This window comes from Hemicordylus capensis, chromosome 6, assembly GCF_027244095.1.
Source record: "Hemicordylus capensis ecotype Gifberg chromosome 6, rHemCap1.1.pri, whole genome shotgun sequence".
In the NCBI taxonomy this organism is placed as follows: Eukaryota; Metazoa; Chordata; class Lepidosauria; order Squamata; family Cordylidae; genus Hemicordylus; species Hemicordylus capensis.
In genome coordinates, this window is record NC_069662.1 from 54,876,177 (window position 1) to 54,898,179 (window position 22,003).

The window sequence follows — 22,003 nt, forward strand, 5'->3', positions numbered from 1 at the left end:
CAGTTCCCCTGGGCAAAAAGGGTTGGGCTCAGCCTTTGGCATCTCACATCCATAGAGTTACATTGCAAATATAAATTCTGTCACTTAAGAAATAAATGTATTTCCATAGGAAAATCCAGGTATGTGCTGATTATGGGATGTGTAGAAGGTGGATGGCTAAGAGGAAGGAAAATGTGGGCTGTGGTGTCAGGAAAGAAGCCTCTGATGGAGGGACAAAAAAGTGTGTAGAATACAAAGTGGTGAGCCCTTGCCCTTCAGCAACTAAAAGCCCAGCTCAAAACCCATTTAGGCCATGAGCCTTTAGGATATACTATCCATACATTTTCAAGCTTTCCTCCACAAATACAAAGGCTAGAAAAGTCTTTAAAGTAAAAAGCAGGAAGTCTCAAAGGCCTTCAGTAGATTGAGGGATTCTGCTTTTGTGATCAGATGCCTCCTAGGAAATGCTTCCCGCCACTTGGCAGATGTGGTTTAGGAAGACCTGCCTCATAGTACACTGAACAGCCCCAATAGAACGTTAATGGGTGTTGTTCACTGTTTCATGCACTATAGCACCAAAGCACCCCCCAATTTTCATCCTGTATAAAATGCATAGTAGAATACTGAGTGCCTTCATGCTGTCAGAATGTTCTTCTGATTCTTCCCAGCACAACCCTAATTCAATTCCATTTATTGCCCCCTTACCCAGTAAGTGAGCTGGAATGGGGCCCTTCAGGTTGATGTATTTAGGACCATACCGATCATACAGCTTTCTCCTGACAAAAGCATGCAGATTTAGGTAAAGTGGCTCCAGTTGATGATAGAGCTGCTCCAGATCATCCTCAAAAGTTGGTGAATCATACCAGGAACGCCAATAATCACCAGTATCCTTGAAGCCTGGTTGAAGGGACAATACAGAACCTGAGACACTTGTCAATAATCACAGCATATGATTGGACGAGCCCCATCCTTCTCTGGGGCTCTCCTGCATTATTCAGGAGACCTTCAGCAGATCTTTTTTATGTGTGGCCACTTAGAAAGGCAGCAAATTCTGAACAGGTTTTGCTGAAGTTCAGTCTCACTTCTGCCTTCGTAAGATCTACAGTCATTCTGGGCCAGTTCAGATATACACCAACCAGCACACATGAAATGGATGGGGTCATGCTGACAGCGCACCCATCCTGATGTCACTGCAGGACATCCTGATGTGCTAAGGAGGCCTCTTTTAATCATGTGAGAGGGGTGTTCATTAGGGATGTGTACAAATCGATTTTTTAATTCGATCTGTGCCCCCCCAATTACCCCAATTTGTTTTGTATCAAAATCTACCCCCTCCAAATCACCCCAGATTCAATTTGTATTTGCTTTGATTCAATTCAGATTCAGATTGTTTTGGACCACTTAACAAGGTCCTAGGGGCACCAAATTTGGGTGGTGAGTAGGTCCCCAAGGGTGCCAGCTACCACCCAAATTTCAAGGCAGTGAGACACTTGGTTGATTTTTAATGATTTTTTTAGTCTTTACTGATTTGGAACATTTCCACCATAGGAAACAATGGGGATTCAAAGCTGCCATATCCTTATTCTAACATGAATCCCCAGCTTTCTTTTTCTTTCTTTAAAAAAAAAAAAGCTTAGCTCTAGCCCTTGTAGAAGTGGAGTTATGGAGCAAAATGTGCAGTCATTATTTTTCAAGTGTTTGGATTATTTGGTGTATAATAACTTTTCCTCATAATGAATCCTTTGAGGATTCATTGCACACCTTCATTTCTTCTGTTCATTTTGGACTATGCCAACTGTCAACTGCCATGTGCCAACTACACCCCACCCACCCCCACCTGCAAGGCAGTGTGGTACTCATTTTAATTTTTAGGACATATTGAAATGTTTAGATTCTTTGGTGTCTAATAATTTTTCCTCATAATAAATCCTTATGAGGATTCATTATACGCCTTTGTTTCTTCTGTTCATTTGACTATCACTGGACAGTGACAACTGTTAACTACACCACCACCCCACACACTGGAGTACTCAGTTTATTTTTTAGGTATTTTTGTTTAGATTCTTTGGTGTCTTCATTACATACCTTCATTTCTTCTGTTCATTTTGACCCCACTGCTTTGCAGGTTTGTGTGGGGAATTAGTGGCATCCCATGTTCCAACTACCCCGCAACCCACAAGCCACTGGGTACTCAGTTTTTATTTTAGGAATTTTTGAGGTGTTTAGACTCTTCGGTGTTTAATGAATCCTCATAGGGATGCATTATGAGGAAAGGTTATTAGACACCAAAGAGCCTAAATACTTGGGGAAAGATCCTAGAACATAAACTGAGTAATACCCCACTGCCTTGCGGGTGGGAGTGGGGTGTAGTTGGCACATGGCAGTTGACAGTTGGCACTGTCAAAAAGACAGTCAAGAAATGAAGGTGTGTAATGAATCCTCATAGGGATTCATTGAAAGAAAGTTATTATACACCAAAGAAACCAAACACAAAACAGTGACCACACATTTTGCTCCATAACTCCACTTCTACAAGAGCTAGATCTTAGCTTTTTTTTTAATGAAAGCTGGGAATCTGGGGGAATTAACAGGAGGGATCTGAATCTCAAATCAATTCGAATCAGGCATGATTCGATTTGTACCCGAATCTAGCCAATGGACCAAAGGGGTGATTTGTTTGGTCTCCAAATCACCCAAATCAGCTAGATCGATTTGTTCCTGAATCAATTTGCACATCCCCAGTTATCATCTGAATCACCTCTCTATACACAGACTCCAAAATCCTGGGGAGGACATCCAATTTCTGGACTATGTTGATTCTTTTTTGTCTTCACTCCTGTTTCTTGCAGAGTGTGCTATCAACTACTTGCTGAAAATGGCCCTGGAGAATGGTCAGTCCAGGACATGTGGCAACGCTATCTGGAATACTCTCAAAATAGGACAGCAAGTTCTAGACTCAACATGTAGCATGGATGTTCTGAAGGAATTGTAGGAATGCTCACATCAAAAATTGAAAGTTAGAAGTGGATTCACTCTGGGACTGCTATATAGAGAAAGGTTAGCCCTGTCCTAGGGAAGATAGCATAAATTACATAAAACATGAGTGAAGGGTCACAAAGTCATAGTGAACCTGTAGAGGGCTGCCATACTCAAAGCATTCTGCTCTGCAGCTTTCTGTTCACATCTCTTCTGAACCTTTCAGTCATCTTTTCAACCAAGCTAAACAGTCCCAGCTGTATAGATCTTTCTCCACAAAGCAGATTATCAAGCCAGTTAAGTGGCCAATCTCCACGTCCAACCCCGTAACCTGCTTCGAGCATCTCACCATCCATTCTGAAGGCCTCATTGCTTAGTGTCACAAACTCCTCATACTTGGATCTCACAGGGTTGCCTGCTGCATTGTGCCATCCTTCCCAGGCAAAGAGGAGTTTGCTATAACTGCGAGAGGTGGCCATGATATCTGTTATTTCTGAGGAGTGGAAGTGGAAAACAAAAACAGAGAAATTGTTATAGAAACATAAGTTTGAAAAGGATCCAGAAGACTATTAAGTCCAAACCCCACCAACCATGATAGCAACATCCACAACCCTCCTACAGATCTACTTACATAAGCTACACCATCATTGGCACTCTTACCCCTGGACTTTGGGGCTGAAGTCCAGGGCCTCCACACCCCCTGGGGGCCCCCAACTCCTCTTGAGTCTGTCCTGGGTGGTGTGGTCGCCACTGGTCCCCACTGCACTGGGTGGCCAAGTGTTATTATGAACTGGGCCGGGATCCTTAGAGACAATGCGGGGAGTGGGAAAAGAAATATGTGGGATGGGAACATGTTAAGTTGCATGTTGAAATGTTTCTGCTAATGTGGATTTGCATACATATACCTGTTTTATATTCTTACAGTATTGTGAGTCCAGTTGCTGTTTGTGCCCTCAAGAACCCACTTGTTAAAAATACTGCATGCTTCACGGGGTATGTGTGTCTGTGTAGGGGGATGATGCTTAACATGAGGCCGGGGGGCGAGGGCGGGGGGTGGCTCCAAAGACCTTTAGGACAGGTCTATGCTCCAAAATTACCTAGGTGCACTTCTGCACACCATGGTGCATCACAAACATATGCCCACTGCTAAAATGACTGTGAAGCAGAAACTTGAGATGACTCAAGGAAGTGGACTAGGCAAGACAAAGCTACAGTAGCCCAGGAAATACATTTCCAATAAGGGGTTTTGATTACAGGCTGAAAAAGTGGAGAGAGAAAGCAGCTTGACGAACAGGGCAAGGGAAGACTCTTCCATAGGTAGGGAGGGAGTACATAGCAGAAAACCTGGAAACAGAGTGAGAGCAGGAGAGAGGGAGAGAGAAAGAGGGCCCATTACAGACGAGGAACTGTGATGTAATTCCTGCAAATCTTTTGCCACTTTTTCCTGATCAGCTTCTATTTGCTAAATAAAAGTGTGTGTGTGTTTGATATGTTCTATACTAGATGTATGTCAAAATACTAGATCCGAGCAAGTTTGGGAACAGGTGTGTGTGAAATGTGCCCTGAAACTGCTCTCTCCCTGACTTGTCCTTTTAAAAAAATGCTTTTACTTTTGGGAAAGAGGAGGTACCCGTGGAGCTGCAAGTTTCCTTGCATGCTGCTGGCTGCCTTGGCTTCAGGGGATCGGCTTTACAGGCAGATGTGCACAATTCTCTAATTAGTTCTGAGGAGGTTTCTGGCGTTTGTTAGGGTGTGCAAACTGGCTCGACGTTCGACGTCGAGCCAGTTCGGTTCAACGGTCCACGGTCGAACAGAACCACCACCTGTTTGGTCCAACTTCAGACCGAACACCCACCGACTCTTGGGGGGGGTTCGTGAATGTTTTTTTAAAAATTATTTTAATTAATTTATTTATTTTACCTTTACTCCCTTCGGGGGAGTTCCTTGAGGCGGTGGGCGGGGGTGGTGGTCCGTGGAGGTTTCAACTCCCCCCCCGCCGACCTCCGTTCTCACTGCCAGCGGCCCATTTGGCAGGTGTTTCGGCCTGTTCTGGCCTTTGAATTTTGGTGCATCAGCCATTTTGGTCGCCACCACACCTGTGTAACTGGTCTCTGCGAGGCCTGGGTCATGCCCTGCTAACTTGGCAAAGAGGCACCTTTTAATGTGGTGATTCTCTTTATTTAGCAGGGGGAGAATAACCGGCTCTATCTAACCCCCAGCACAGTATCTCCAGTGACTGTTGCTGGTGTCTATCTTATGTCTCTTTTAGATTGTTAGACCTTTAGGGACAGGAATCCATCTTATTTATTTATTATTTCTCTGTGTAGACTGCCCTGAGCCATTTTTGGAAGGGCGGTATAGAAATCAAATGAATGAATGAATGAATGAATGAATGAATAAAATTAAAAAACCACATATAAGTTGAAAGTAAAAATTTAAGATTTTAAAAACCTACCACATGTGAGTTACAGATAAAATGTTAAAAAGCCCCTCTAAACAGATGGGTCTTCAGATGTTTCTTAAGAATCCTGAGAGAAATAGCATGGCAAAGCTCTTCTGGGATGGTATTTCAAAGTTGAGAGGCCACAACCAAAAAGACAATGGCCACATTCACACACAATGCAGAACTGGACCCACAGTTCCGCACCCCTCACTCTGCTCTCCTGTCTTAATTCAGATGCAACGGAGAGCATCCTCTCTGCAGTCAGTGAGACTGCAGAGAGGAGGGTGAACTGGCTGTATGGGCTTCTTTCTTGACTGAAGGATAGCCCACACATCCAATTAAGGGAGGAACTTCCTTCCTCAACTCCAGTTCCAAGGAATGCAGCCTGCAGTTCTGCATTTGGATGTATCGCTGCAGCATTCAACCTTGGGTTGCGATGACAAAACTCAGTACAAACTGAGGGTTCAGACTGGAGTTACAAATCTGAACCATTGGTTTCATTTCCACGTATACCTCCAATTACTGGCATTCACACTTAACGCTTGCAGAACCACAGGCCCCCGCAACTGGAGTTCTGCATTACATCCAAATGCAGCCTGTTTGATTTGCCAACCAAATCTCAGTCGGGGGCAGGGCTACGAGCAGGGTCTGGGATGCAAAGCAGAAGGCCCTAGCGGATTGTACAGGTGGATGCGGTTCGACAGATACCCAGCCCCAAACCGTGTAGGGCTTTAAAGTTCAAGAACAGCCTTTTGAACCTAGCCCAGAAGCAAACGGGTAACCAATGAAGCTGCTGCAGGATGGCCGTAACATTCGTGGAGTGACTAGTAACCATGAGCATCCTTGTAGCACCATTCTGAATCAGCAGAAGCTTCTGAACTGTCTTAAAGGGCAGCCCCATGTAAAGTGCATTGCAGTAGTTCAGTCTGGATATCATCAATGCATGAGTGACTGAGGTCAGTCAGATCTGACTTTTCCAAGTAGCGTTGCATCTGGTATGCCAGCCACAGCTGGTAAAAAGGCACTTCTGGTACACACCGCTGCCACCTAAGCCTCCAAGCACTGCATCAGGTCAGAAGTACTCCCAAGCTGCAATATTTATCTTTCAAGTGTGTGACCCTTAGGAACATAGGAACATAGGAAACTGCCATACACTGAGTCAGACCATTGGTCTATCTAGCTCAGTATTGTCTTCACAGACTGGCAGAGGCTTCTCCAAGGTTGCAGGCAGGAATCTCTCTCAGCCCTATCTTGGAGAAGCCAGGGAGGGAACTTGAAACCTGCTCTTCCCAGAGTGGCTTCATCCCCTGAGGGGCATATCTTGCAGTGCTCACACATCAAGTCTCCCATTCAGATGCAACCAGGGCAGACCCTGCTTAGCTATGGGGACAAGTCATGCTTGCTTCCACAAGACCAGCTCTCCTCTCCCTTTACAAGACCAGATTTACCTCACCATTTGGATAGTCAGTTTTACCAACCCAGAGCACTTCTGTCTTATCTGGTTTAGGTTTTAGCTTATTTGTCCCCATCCAGTCTAGAACAGCCTCCAAAATGTGGAGGTATACATGACCACTAGTAAAGTTCCCAGCTCCTGATCTATCAGATGTATCATAGGACAAAGCCTAAAACTTATCTTTGTATATAACACCTGGAAAACACTAACAAAAAAAGGGGAACTTACGACCCGTCTGTATTTTCCATATATCCTCAAATGAAATGAAAGTGCACATTTTAGCCCCATGAAGAATCCTTTTTGAAAGTAGCGCAAAAGGACGAAGAGGTCCCACAGAGACAAAAAGGGGAAACAAAATTTTAATTGAAGACAGTGCTGAGGACTGGAAGGAGGTGAATGCCCTGTCCAAAGACAGCAGCAGTTGCTTCTTCTTGAAGACTTTTGGAAAGTGGAGCATGAAGATGAAAAGGCTCAGTTCTTGGTGTAAAAGACAAAGTCATCTTTGGCTGACATCCAGATTAACACTGCCATGGCACGATGGTGTGTGTGTGTGTGTGTGTGTGTGTGTGTGTGTGTGTGTGTGTGTGTGTGTGTGTGTGTGTGTGTTTTACCAATCTCCCCTTCCTTCTGAAGCCTACTGTGCCTTCTGAAAATATATCCCTGAGGGTCATGCTTGGAGCTTGCTAGTGTCACATATAGTGTTTGCCCCATATCTGAAATATCACCATCCTATTTACTCTCACTGAGACAATCCTCTTCTGATCCACCTGTCCCTTGCAGAACTTTCCTAACAATAATTATAAAAACCTGCTTGTGTTAAAGATTTGCTTTTAAGAATGACAATCCAAAGGGAGGTCCAAAGTTACGAGACATAATTTTAATCCCATGCAATATTCCAGAAAGAAGAAGGGGATATTTTTACCAGTTTGAGGCTGTTCCCGATACCGTAGCTGTTAGTACACTGGGAAGCAGCTCAATACCACTAATTGCTATCTATCAAATTGAGCAATTGATTAATTTTAGATTGCTTGACAATTGAAAGCTTGTAATATTCTCAATGTATGCCAGTAACAATGCTTCCAAAATATTTGAATCCTTGGGCACTGCCACCACATCTACGTCCCTTTCTAGCCCTTATCATTGCAGAGTATAAATTTGATGGTGAAAGAAATTCCTAAAACTCAAAAAGGGTGCAGCATATTTTAGAAGCCTCCAAATTAATTGAAGTTTTCAGCTCTTATTACTTTAAAAATTTTCTTGGAGTCAGATTTGTTTCATACTTGAGGAATAAACATACTGTCCCTTAGTTCTTGAGAAATCACTTTCTCTTTTAGTTTCCTATGTCACAACCCTGTGGGAGTTCTCATACCCATAAGAAATCAGGAAGTAAGCAGGCACACCCAGGATGTGGGGTGGGGGTGGGGGGGGCGGAGTTGTGTCATTAAGAACAAGAAGGCTCATACCTGGCTCTAGGGCCCAACAGCTGGAGTTATTAATTGGTGGACACACTTTGGCAGTGGAGTAGATGTTGTCCATCTCACTCAAGATGGTGTTATACTTAGAAAGGAGAAAGAAAAGAAGCAGGTTAGAGTGAAAAAGCCTAATACCTGCCACTTCTGCATACCTACTGTCTCCTCCCCTATGATCCTATGATAATGTCTACACTCAACTGAATTGTAATAGCAATGGCACAGAGGGAGTTTACTACAAATATATGCTCATTGTGTGGTATTCGAAATTATGTGCTTTATTATAAAAAGGGGTTCTTGGGTGTCTCTGCCTAGATAAATCAGAAAGAGACCCAAACTCTTCATCATGAATATCAGAATGCAGGACAAGTTACACTGAAAGAACAATGGCATAAGGGGTGGAGCCACCATTGAAAGGACGGGTTCAAAGAACCAGTCATGAGCCACGGAAGGGCTGCGTGTGCCCCCCAGAGTTCATTCCCAGACAGCGTTGGCTGACTAGGTGCATTTATTTCCCTATCTCTCCCTTGTTGGAGGGAGAGGAGGGGAAATAAATGCACCCAACCAGCAAATTCTGGCTGGGAATGGGCTCTGGTGGGCTCTCACGGGCCCTCCAGAGATTGGGCCATGCTCATGTGTGCATCACATCACATGCAAAAGGGGCGTGGCCCGATTGCTAAAGGGCCTGTGTGAGCCCTTTATTTCATTTCCAGCCAGTGTTTCCTGGCTAGATTCACTTATTTCCCTTCCTCTCCCTCCTTGGAGGGAGAGGAAGTGAAATAATGAGCCCTGAAGGCTTGTGTGGGCCTTCCCGTTTGTCACATGCACATGAGCAAGGCCTGGTCTCCAGATGACCCACACGAGCCATCCATAATGCTCATTCCCAGCCAGAATTTGCTGGCTGGGTACATTTATTTCCCTTTCTCTTCCCCCAGCAAGGGAAATAAATGCACCCAGCCAAAAAAACCTAGCTGGGAATATGCTCCAGGGGGCTTGCACAGGCCCTTCAGTGATTGGGCCAGGCACATGTGCACATGACATCATGCACGAGGGGCATCACTAGCACGTGCGGTGCACACATGGCAGGGCTGCCAGGAATGGGGCAGAACTTGTGCCTCCATTTTCTGACTCTGCCACAGAAACCTGCCAGGGAGGCAGTTGGACCATTAGACAACGAGGGAGTGAAAAGGATTATGAAGGAGGATGTGGAGGTTGCAGAGAAGCTCAATGAGTTCTTTGCGTCCATCTTCACAGCAGAGGATACTGAGCATATATCTTTTCCTGAACCAGGCTTTTCGGGGATGGGGGCTAAGGAACTGAGTCAGATAGAAGTGACGAGATGATGTTCTAAACTGTCTGGAGAAACTGAAAACTAACAAATCGACAGGGCCAGATGACATCCATCTACGAGTAGGATTCCTTAAAGAACTCAAATGTGAGATTGCCGACCTCCTTGCTAAAAATATATAACTTATCCCTGCAATTGGGCTCTGTACCGGAGGACTGGAAAGTAGCAAATGTAACCGATTTTTAAAAAGGGATCCAGGGGCGATCTGGGACATTACAGGCTGGTTAGCTTAACATCAGTTCCAGGCAAATTGATGGAAAGCATCCTCAAGGATAAAATTATAAAGCACACAGAAGAACAGGGCCTGTTGGGAGTGAACCAGCATGGCTTCCGCAAAGGTAAATCTTGCCTCACCAACCTTTTGGAGTTCTTTGAGAGTGTCAACAAGTGTGCGGATCAAGGTGATCCAGTTGACATAGTATACCTGGATTTCCAAAAAGCTTTTGACAAAGTTCCTCATCAAAGACTCCTGAGGAAACTTAGCATTCATGGGATAAGGGGACAAGTACATGTGTGGATTGCTAACTGGTTGAAAGACAGGAAACAGGGTAGGTCTAAACGGAGAGTTTTCACAATGGAGGGAAGTAAGAAGTGGGGTTCCCCAGGGATCTGTACTGGGACTGGGGCTTTTTAATTTATTCATAAATGATCTAGAAGTAGGGGTAAGCAGCGAGATGTCCAGATTTGCAGATGATACCAAACTCTTTCGGGTAGTGAAATCCAGAACTGATAGTGAGCAGCTCCAAAAGGATCTCTCCAAACTGGGTGAGTGGGTGACAAAGTGGCAAATGCAGTTCAGTGTTGGCAAGTGTAAAGTGGCCACCCAGAGACGTAAGTTTGGGCAGGGCATTAAATAAATAAATAAGGTTAATGTTGGCAAGTGTAAAGTGATGCACATTAGGATGAAGAACCCCAACTTCAAGTATATGCTGATGGGATCTGAGCTGTCGGTGACTGACCAGGAGAGGGAACTTGGGGTCGTGGTGGACAGCTCATTGAATGTGTCGACTCAATTTGCGGCAGCTGAGAAAAAGGCCAATTCCATGCTAGGGATCATTAGGAAGGGGGTTGAAAATAAAACTGCTAATATTATAATACCCTTATACAAAACTATGATGTGGCCACACCTGGAGTACTGAGTACAATTCTGGTCACCACATCGAAAAAAAGACATTGTAGAACTGGAAAAGGTGCAGAAGAGGGCAACCAAGATGATCAGGGGCCTAGAGCACCTTTCTTATGAGGCAAGGCTACAACACCTGGGGCTTTTTAGTTTAGAAAAAAGACGACTACAGGGAGACATGATAGAGGTCTGTAAAATCATGCATGGAGTGGAGAAAGTGGATAGACAGAACTTCTTCTCCCTCTCACATAACACTAGAACCAGGGGTCATCCCATGAAATTGATTGCCAGGAAATCTAGGACCAACAAGCAGTACTTTTTCACACAATACATAATCTTCTCTGCCACAAGATGTGGTGACAGCCAACAACCTGCATGGCTTTAAGAGGGGTTTGGATAACTACATGGAGGAGAGGTCTATCATCGGCTACTAGTCGGAGGGCTGTAGGCCACCTCCAGCCTCAAAGGAAGGATGCTTCTGAGTACCAGATGCAGGGGAGTAACAGTAGGAGAGAGGGCATGCCCTCAACTCCTGCCTGTAGCTTCCAGCGGCATCTGGTGGGCCACTGTGTGAAACAGGATGCTGGATTAGATGGGCCTTGGGCCTGATCCAGCAGGGCTGTTCTTATGTTAATACAACAGAGGCAGAGGGAGTTGCTGGTCAATAAAATTTGAAGCCACAAAGAACTCTGTGGCACTCCAAGGTCTAATAAAGTTGCTGTGGCAGAAGCCTCCATGCACTTAAGCCCACTTCCTTTGGAAATGTGTCTGTCAGAAGTAACTGTACCCAGAGCTGATTGCAGAATTATAATCTCTCAGACTCTCTAGACTGCCTTTATAACATCTTACAGCAAAAGTGTGGAGTGGGGTTGAAGGGCCAGTTGTTTTTGCTGCTAAATTATTGGAATAGTTGAGTCCATTTAGTTTGGAGCAGGGAGGGAGTCAGTTATTTTTGTTGCTCAATTGTGGAGATAGCCAATTCCAATTCCAAAACATGAAGTCTAATTGGTGATGCACTTTCCCCCAGCTGCAATGTGTGTTTCTAAGATGCGTTTAAGTTAGTTAGTTCATGGCATAATTCCATTACTACTCCATAATGGGGAGGGGGTTTTTTTCCCATTGTCAAATCATTTTTGAACATCAAGTTTGTGAGATTTTTGAAAGGAAAACAAAGTTGGCAATGCTGCGTACCAAAAGCTTTAGCTGAGCCAATAAGAATGCCTTGTTGTCAGAGGGAGGGAAGTTTTTTTCCCCATTGTCAAATCGTTTTTGAACATCAAGTTTGTGAGATTTTTGAAAGGAAAACAAAGTTGGCAATGCTGCGTACCAAAAGCTTTAGCTGAGCCAATAAGAATGCCTTGTTGTCAGAGGGAGGGAAGTTGATTCAATTGCCACACCCTCCAGCTGGGCTATCAGCCAGGCTTGAACAAATCAATGAGCCTTTCTAAAGAAGAGGGTTTTTTGCACCAGGATCGGTAAGCTGGGGCACTTTATTTAATCCAGAGGGATGTGGGCTGTATACACAGTCCACATACGCAGGCCGTCTGCAATCTTGGCAGGTGCTAGCCTCCTCACCAGTGCCCTGGCCCCTGGCTTCCCAAGGACAAGTAGTAGTAGTGGAGGAGGAGGAGGAGGAGTACTGCAGCAGGAGTGCAGCCTCAGCAGAAGAGAGGAAGAAGAGAGAGGGAGCACTTCAGGCAGCCATGGCAGCAGCAGCTGAGAGAGGAAGTGGAGTTTCATGTTCAACACAGCAAAACCATGTGCGACATGCATTCAGGCCACAAGATCCTCTGTTGAAAAAAGCACTGAACATGCTTCAAATTGGCATTTAGAAGTGCTCACAGATTTAATGGGCCATATGTTGATTAAATTTGCAGGTCAAACAGGACCACCAATGCAAAGGCCCAGTAAATTGAGCAATGGTGGATTACCGCATAGGCAGTATACGCAACTGCCTATGGTGGCAAATCTTGGGGAGCAGCATCTTGGGATAGAGGGAAATTTATTTATTTTTTTCAACCTTTAAAAATGCCGCTGTGTAGTGGCGGAGGAGCCACCCACCTCCTAAACCATTACAGGAGGTGAGGTCAGGCACTGGAGAACGGCGGCGAAAGAGCTCCACACTTGAATATGACACAGAGCGGGCAATTTCGGGCCTATGCACACACCCCCAAGCCCCCTTACTCTTATCCCTGAGGTGGCAAGCTTTGCCGGACTATGGGTGGCAAAAATATTAATCCGTCCCTGAAACTGAGTGCGTGTGGAAACCCAAAATACTGAAATAACTCTTGATTCTCTGGTTATGTCTTAACTGATTCATTTTACTGCCTCGAATTGAAAAGATCAATCTAGTCATTTCAAATACTGAACCATACTTGGGATGGGGACCCTCCATATGTGAGGCCCAGGGCAACCCCCCCCCACACACACACACCTTTGCCTCCCCCCACAAAGGCCCTGGGTGGAACAGCAGGGGCAAGAGTTGTAAGTGTTCTTCCACCATTTTGTTAATGTCTCCTCACTATAGAATCCCAGGTCCCAAATAGTAAACAACAGGTGATGTCCTTGGGGATCACCCAGGTTGGCTGATTGACCATGTGCTAATACAGTTGAGCTACTCTGTCCATTAAGCCAGGTTGCAGGAGAAACTGGGAGGTGATGTACTTTTCCAGAAAAGCTTTCTCAGCTTTTTAAAACTTGTTTTTAAATTGTTCTGATTATTTTTTAATGTAAAGTGTTTTAATGTAAACCGCCCTGAGCCTTTTGGAAGGGCGGTATAAAAGTTTTAATAATAAATAAATAAATAAATAAATAAAATCTCTTTTTAAAAACCCTTTGATTCTGAGGTGGGGGGGGGGGTTCTGACTATCCCTCAACTTGTGTACCTGTGGGGTTGTTGTTTTTTTAAATGAAAACCAGGCGTACTCTGCATTTTTTGAAATCTGCAGAAGCTGGACTGCCACATTGTTGGAATTTGAACATTTTCAGCAACAAGTGAGTGGTGTGTGCTCAGAGAGAAGGGGCCTCAAGGAAGGATGTAAACAGGAGAACATTTTGCGGGAGAAAACTAGCAGGGGAGAGATCCAGAGAGCTATTCCCAGTTTCACTATCAGCCCCAATATGTTTTGTCTTTCCTTTCATTTTGCCTCTCTGTGAGCCCCTCTGATTCCCTGCCTTGATCCAACCACACTGTTAGTGAATAAATTGTCTGAATGTATTATAAGTGAACTGTGTATATGTAAGGAGCCAGCGTGGTGTAGTGGTTAGAGTGCTGGACTAGGACTGGGGAGCCCTGAGTTCAAATCCCCATTCAGCCATGATACTAGCTGGGTGACTCTGGGCCAGTCACTTCTCTCTCAGCCTAACCTACTTCACAGGGTTGTTGTGAGGAGGAACCCAAGTATGCAGTACAGCACTCTGGGCTCCTTGGAGGAAGAGCAGAATAAAAAAATGTGAACAACAATAACAAGAAGAAGAAGAAGAAGTTTCCCCTAATGAGGCAAACAACAACTTCAAGAGGCAACTCTCATCAGGAAGATGGCACTGGGAGAAATAGTTAACTGCCCTCCCTAGCACCACTGTCTTGATCTGATCCTTTTCCATAGCCACTATTTGCTAACGTCTAAAGAAACAAAGGATCCAGTCCAACATCTTGTCTAATTTAGCCCTGAATAAAGACAATGATGTTTTATTTTTAAAAGGTCAGGAATTATTGTCAGATCATTATATCTTCAGATTTCAGAGGAATCCTCTAATACTCCACCTTGCTTTCTATTTTAAATAAACTACATTGTGAAATTATTTTACATCCATCTCTCAGAATGGTTATGAAAGAGTTAGCAGCAAAACAATTAAATCAGGAACAGAGGAGGGATTATGAGTGGAAGGGTATATAAACCATTTGAGCTCTCTCTCAGTTGACAGTGTGTGCTATTAAGTGAAGCATTTCTCTCTAGAGCATACTTGAAAAGGGGTTTTCAGGCAGCCCTACCTCAGCTTGAATTTAGTCTCCATGACCCGCCTCTCCAGCACAAGAAGTTGTTAAACTCTCAGAGGAGTCATGTCCAGATCTAGCACCCTGACCACCAATATGTTGCCAGTACCTCCAATCCTACCAGGATTTTCAGACTGTGACTGAGATCAATAACAGCAGTAAGAGTTCCTCCAGTGGAGGGTGTATAGACCTGCCTTCAGTAACAGGGCAGACTGCTACACTGCTGGCCAACTGCTCATAATGTGCTGGGTCCTACTCAGTAGATACTCAGCTTCCCAACAGTGAGGTGTGGCTGATAATGTCTTCAATGTGGGATATGGAGCATAAGGAAGAGGTGATCTAATGCATATGGATGTTGGATCCAAGCAATTTAAAGAGAAATGTAATGGAATGCACTCTTGTGAATGCCACCAATGTTTCTTCAGACTCCTCCTGGTAGTTCAGCCTTCTGCTAGAATCAGCAAGGATCTATAGCTGTCATGACAGCTGTATTGTCACGACTCCCAGGATCAACTCTCCTTTAGCCTTGGCATGCCTTTCTCTGCCCCCCACCCCTGCCACCATCACAGTTCAGATTTTTTGTTTGGAGTGGTACCTACCCGTTCCCTCTTGTCCATGGGTAAGTTGGAGGCCCCTAAGGTCTGGATGGAACCAATGATTTTCTTTAGCTGAGGATCAGTGAAGTTTTTCCAGATATCCCCATAAGTCTCTTTTGCTTTCTTTCCCCAAATCTCTGTGAAGTTCTGCTCCATCATAGAGACTGTTATCTGTTAAAAGCGAAGAAGAAAAAGACAAACATGTGGTACATAAGTACAGCTCCTTCTTACGTAGTCTCCCAGACTGACAGTGAACAAAGCCCTAGCATGACATCTCTCAGCCTTTTAAAACCAGGAGAGGAGGCTATGATAGTCTTGTGGTGCTGTTTCTTCAGGCTAAAACAAGCAACTTTAGACTATTCTGACATATTTGTAATCCCCCTCCTTCTGCTCCCCTTCCCCGCTTTAGAGAGCTATGATGCCATTTTTAACCTAGATAAAGTTTGCTATGGCAGTAGTAAATGATGGGACATGGGGAGGTGTTTTTCCTTATGACTTTTAGGACTCCAAGCTTTAATCAATAAAGTTTTAATAAACCCATTTTTAGAACTGTTAGTGCAACTTGAAGTTGTTGTTGGCTTTTTTAAAACAGTAGTTTTCTGGTTCTAGTGTGTTACTCTAATAGGAAATATTAGGCTTCAGATTTCATGAGAAAGCCTTTCTATCTAACAATGAATAATAACATACAATTTTATAAGAGATATTTCACATATAAGGGATATTGTCTCCTGCCTGACTGAAAAATTTAAATATATTGGTTAACAGCAAAGTTGTTAATTAAACATTTTCAGTGGATGAGTGAATCAGTTCTCTCTCAACCTTTTCACCAGTTACCATGATCAGAAATAAAAAAGCAAATACCCGCATCTATCCAAATTGAAGAGGACTCTGAATTTAAGATGACCCCCTTTAGAAATACAGGTTAAATATAGGTTATACTGCATTTAACTGAAAAGAAGAGGACTCCGAATTTAAGAAGGTCCATATCAGCACTTGTCCTCCCACCTTTTTCTAGGCCTGATTTATCTCCCCTGCACTTAAAATGCAACTGCCGTACCAGCCTGTCCTATGTGGACTGACAAAGTGCTATGGAGGTTTATTAGGGCTACTCTGGCTTTAATTAGAACCTTTATTTTTTGAAACTTCTGCCTCTGATGATCATTCGTGTCCAGAATGGCATGGCATTAGTGATGAATTGCCCCTTAGTCAGAGAGTGCCTGTTTCCCATGGAAGTTGGGAAAGTTTAATTATTGGCTTCTTCAATATTATTAATTAATTATTATTATTATGCATTATTTTAGAAGATAACAAAAAAGATTGAGAAAGAACCAAGAGTTAAAGTCCCTCCTTCCACAGAGAACAGGGACTGACTAATTAAAAGGAAATTCATCACTAATGCTGCACTACACTGAACAGTATGCAATTAGAGGCAGAATCTACAATGAGGATGTTTCAGATTAAAGTTGTAGGGGACATTTGCTAAAAAAGATTCATCTTTGACCAAACATTATTAAATGATGCTAGCCATGGGGATGGGCATTTGTGGACAGAACAGTCCAAGATTGGATCTCATAATGTGCAAGCTTCTGTTTACCATGTAACAAAGTGTTTGTGCAACTGTGCAAGAGCATTCTTGTGCAAATGTATGAAATTGTGCAGATACAACTGTGTGATGGATGGTCATTGGAAATAATGGCTTTCCATCACACAACTGTGCTTGCACAAAAGGACTCTTGTACAAATATAAAAATGCTTCGTTACAAGGTGAATGGAAGCTTGCACAGTATGTCAGCCACTATTTTAATTCCATTTCCTGCTGATTTTGGAAAAACATTTCCTCCACAACACTAAAAGAGAGCGCCTTAAGAGAGTGCCTTCTTCAGTATGATCCCCATCGCTAATTGAGGTCATCTGGAGAGGTCCGTCTCCAGTTACCACCGGTACTTCTGGTGGCGACTCGGAACGGGGCCTTTTCTGTAGCTGCTTCTGGTCTATGGAATGCACTCCCAGCAGATATTTGCAGTTTAGGCTCGCTGTTGGCCTTTAAGAGTGCCCTAAAAACCTATTTGTTTGGCCTGGCCTTCCAAGGTTTGTAAAGTGTTGTTTTTTAAAAAGTATTTTAATTTGTTTTAAATTGTTTTAATTGTTTTTTAATTGTTTTTATATTGTTTTAGCATTGTGTGTGAATTGTGGGTTTTATGTTTTTTTTTAAAGTTGTTGTACACTGCCCAGAGCCTCTGGATGGGGCAGTTATAAATAAATAAAATAAAATAAAATAAAATAAAAGGCCACAATATGGAAACAACCTCTGTTGATGCTGGGTGTCTCTGGGATGTGCCAAATAATTCAAGGGGATTCATTATTTATTTTATTTTATATATTTTTATACCGCCCAAAACTTACGTCTCTGGGCAGTTTACAACAAAACAAAATAAATGACAACAGAAGAGTTAAACATTAGTTAAAGCAAATAAACAACAGAAAAAATTAAAACATTAGTTAAAATAAATGACAGCAAAGAGTTAACACATTACAACTTAAAATTTTAAAACAATGTTTTAAAACAATGTTAAAACTATTAAGTTTTAACATTGTTTTAAAACATTGTTTTAAAATTTTAAATTGTTGTAATGTTTTAACTTTTTTGTTGACATTTATTTTAACTGTTTTAATTTGAAAACAGTAAAACAATATTTAATGAAAAGCCTGGGTGAACAGATGAGTCTTTTTAAAGATTTTTTTTTTAATTGTCAGAAATGGGAAGGCTCTTATTTTAGCAGGAAGCGCATTCCAAAGCTTCGGGGCAGCAACGGAGAAGGCCCCATCCCCGAGTAGCCACCAGATGAGCCAGTGGCAACTGCAGAAGGATCTCTCCCGATTATCTCAATGGGTAGTGGGGTTCATGACGAAGAAGAATGTAAGAAGAAAGTCATGTCTAGTGACACACAAATAAGTCATGAGAAATTGTCTTCATCAAGTGATTAGGGTTTGCAGTGTTCTAAAGCCAACCTTTGACAAGACTACATGTATGTCACCACCTTCTGCTATGTGCTCTTCACATTTTAGAACAATAACAAAAAATGAGATAATGAGGACAGCACGGAAGTCACTTCACCATGCTACTCCTTTCCTTGGGCCTGGCTTGCTCCTTGGAGGTATTTCAGTCTGAACTAAGGAAAGCATTGCCCTATATCTCATCTCATACTTTGACCAAGAGCTATAGGACAATACTTTCCCAGCTTCAAACTAAAATTGCTCTAAAGAGCAAATAAGAGCCAAGGAAAGGTATCCCACTACAGAATGCAAGGGCCTCCTAACTGACTCAGAAATGTATCTGTGCTGCAGCTCAGCTGGTAAATTTCAAATAAATCACACAGCATGGGAGAAAGCAAACATCCACTGAAGCATGCAACTTACAGACAAAAATGTACAAAATGACAGGCAGAAAGGCTAGTCAGAAATTTAGACAAACTGTGTCAAAAGGACAGTCCAAATTCTGCATCAAGAAATTCTACATATTAAGCCAATTTGTATGAACCCTAAATTGCATAGAGTTTATAACTTACAGTATTTGTCTTGCTGAATGCAGAACATTTTGATGTTTGAGTGGCAATACAAGGAAACAGGGACTTCTAATAATGGGGAGGTTCTAAAGACTAATCAGGCATCAAAGTACCACCACCATCACTCTAAATTCTGAGCCTTTGAGAAAGATGCTACTGGAAACACCCTTTTTATGACCATATTTCTGTGATTTGCTTCATATCAACAAAAATACAGTTGTCAGGCTGACTTGTATAGCCTCATCAACACGATTGAGGAGTCTGGATTAACTGCCAGACCATATAGTCTTTAGGACCATGGGGGAGAGGCCTGGAGGCAGGCCAGCCTGGGCATTCTTAGATGGGGACTGGTCCAGGAATGTGCCCATTGCTGCATCTGGGTGATGCTACAACTATTGTTCCTTCCCACAAGCAGATCAGGACAGACAACACTGATCACTTTCAAAATATAGAGGGAGTGTTGACTCATACGAGTAATAGAGCTCATAAATTCTGTAAGCATCCTTACCCCTGAATATTGGAGGCTTTGCCCTGGCTGTGAGGAAACCAAGGTGAACTCCTGAACAAAAGTAGCTTCCTTTCCAGAAGCCAAGACATAACTGCCATTATTATTAGTTTGCTGTGTTAATACTTTGCGTACTGCCAGCTGACTAAGAAGGCTGGCTAGAAATGTGGACTTTATAACAAGGAAGCCTGTTTATAGCAACAGTAGAAGGAATGAAAACACATTAAGTGCCTGGTCACTGTGCACTTCATTAAAGTTTGATTTATAGTCCATTAGTCTTTTATTTGTAGCTTTCTTGCCAGTCTCTGACAAGGCCAGATAGACTTATTTTAATCCCCACCCTTGGTAATGAGTGCTGGTGTAGCGCAGTGTCGTCAACCAGCAGTTCATAGTCGTAGTTGGTATAAAACTGGCTGCATTCCTTGGAAACAGTTTAATTCCCCAGTTGTTGTAAATAGTTTTTAGTGCCTGAGCCAAACCCCAAAGCAAAGTAAATAGAAGATTTATTGGACTGCAGCCACAAATGCCAGAAACCATTGGAGAGGGGGGAGATAGATAGATCTGGATTTACCAATTTTATGAAGGCATTATCTACAGTCCAGTAAAAGTGCAGTGCTGGAAAAGTCCAAGGAACCCATGTGGCAGATTCATTTACCCCACAACTCCCCAAAGATGTGCCTACACAATCCAAATTATAGTGTGCCATAAGCAGAGAGCAAACACCAGAAAGGGGACTGCAGAGCAAATCACTCCACCTGACTTAGAAAGTAAACCAAATTACACCCTGCATTGGAAAACAAAAGTCCCTCAGGGTCATCAGGCAGTTGATGGAGAGAGAGAGAAAAGTTTCACAACTCTCATATTTGTATGTATGTATGTAAAAATATTGATATCCTGCCCTTCCAGCACACTGCTGCTTGGGGCGGCTTACAATAAAAGCATAAAAACATAAAATCTATTATAGAAGTGTAGAAGAACAAAAGAGTAAAAGACAATAAAGTACAATAAATCATCCTAAAACAGCGAAAGACAGAACAGATAATAAGACAAGTAGAACAACAGCCAGGATTAAAACTAACTGACAATCACAGCCAGTATTGAAAAGCTTCTTTAAAAAATAAGGTTCTTACGTTCTTTTTAAAACAAACCAAAGAGGGAGACTGGTGAAGCCCTTCTGGGAGGGCATTCCAAAGACAGGGAGGCACTACTGAGAAAGCCCGGTCCAAGCCCACCAGATTTGTATCAATGGCAAGGCCAAAAGAAGGGCTTGGCTGGATGATCTGAGGATCCTGGCAGATTCATATGGGTGAATGCAGTCCAAAAGGTACCCCCTTCCCAAGCCGTGACAGGTTTTAAAGGTCAAAACCAGCACTTTGAATCTGGCCTGGAAGCAAACTGGTAACCAGTGAAACTGCTGCAGGATAGGTGTAATATTGTGTAGCAACTAAGGGTGTGCACGAACCAGTCCAGAGGCCATGTAAGAGCGTTCCCTGTCGTCGTTTGTAAAGCCGTTGTAAGAGCACTCTTAGAGCAGCACGCATGCGCGTGCAGCGGTGCGTGCGCGTCTGTTGCCGCCGTGCGCGCGCGCGCCGCCTACGTCACATGCAGGAACGCTGCCACCCCAAAAACTTCACTTAACGCTACAGCGCTGGAGGGGGAAGAGCGGCGGGAGGGGTAAGTTCTACCCCCCCCGCCCTTAAAGGGAGACCCCCCCTCGGTGCCGGGCCGGGCCGGACCATGCACATCACTAATAGCAACTAGCACCCACAAGCATCCTTGCAGCACCATTCTGAACCAACGGAAGTTTCTGAACCATTGCAATAGTCCAACATTGCAATAGTCCAGTCTGGATGTGACCAATGCATGAGTGAAGGAGGTCAGTTCTGGTTTCTCCAAGTATGTACACAGCTGGCATACCAGCCAAAGCTGGCAGAAGGCACTCCTAGACACCACCGCCACCTGGATCTCCAAGAATGGCATTAAAGCCAGGAGAACCCCCAGGCTACAGAGTTTATATTTAAGGGGGAGTGCAACCCCATCCAAGACCATATTTACCTCACTGCTCAGATCACCAGTTTTACCGACCCAAAGCACCTCTGTCTTGTCTGAATTAAGTTTCCCCTTGTTCACCCCCATCAAACTCAGAACAGCCTACAGACTCTGGTTCAGGACATCGGCAGATTTAAGTGATAGATACAGCTGGGTATCATAATCATACTAATGACACTGCAATCCAAACCTATGGATGACCTCTTCGAGTGGGTTAATGTAGATGTTAAAAAGCATGGGAAACAGGAAAGAACTTTGTGGTACCCCACGGGCCAACGGCTAAGGGGTGAAACAAGCACCCGCCAGCACCACCTGAAAGCACCATAAAACAGTTCCCCCAAGTCCCAACCCAGAGAGGTGACCTAGAAGGATACCATGGATGATGGTATCAAAAGCTGGGAATCAACAGAGTCACATTCCCACGTCTATCTCATTCTGCCTTCCAAGACACATGTTATCTTCACTCCATCAGTCTCACCACGGTGTCAACCTCCTCCTTCCACAG

General features: G+C 43.5%; 1 protein-coding gene across 2 annotated transcripts in view; it reads right to left on the bottom strand.

Annotated features, from left to right (window-relative positions):
• ACE (angiotensin I converting enzyme) overlaps positions 1 to 22,003 on the bottom strand; it is a 74,737-nt gene that overhangs the window by 42,311 nt on the left and 10,423 nt on the right. The window contains exons 2-5 of one of the 2 annotated variants that reach the window (XM_053265558.1): positions 15,385 to 15,552; positions 8,315 to 8,408; positions 3,305 to 3,448; positions 685 to 876 (exon numbers count right to left, since the gene is read on the bottom strand). In XM_053265558.1, coding sequence (XP_053121533.1) covers positions 685 to 876; positions 3,305 to 3,448; positions 8,315 to 8,408; positions 15,385 to 15,552 — 598 coding nt within the window. Of the gene's footprint in view, positions 1 to 684; positions 877 to 3,304; positions 3,449 to 8,314; positions 8,409 to 15,384; positions 15,553 to 22,003 lie in introns of those variants that run through there. The other variant, XM_053265559.1, reaches the window with a different exon arrangement.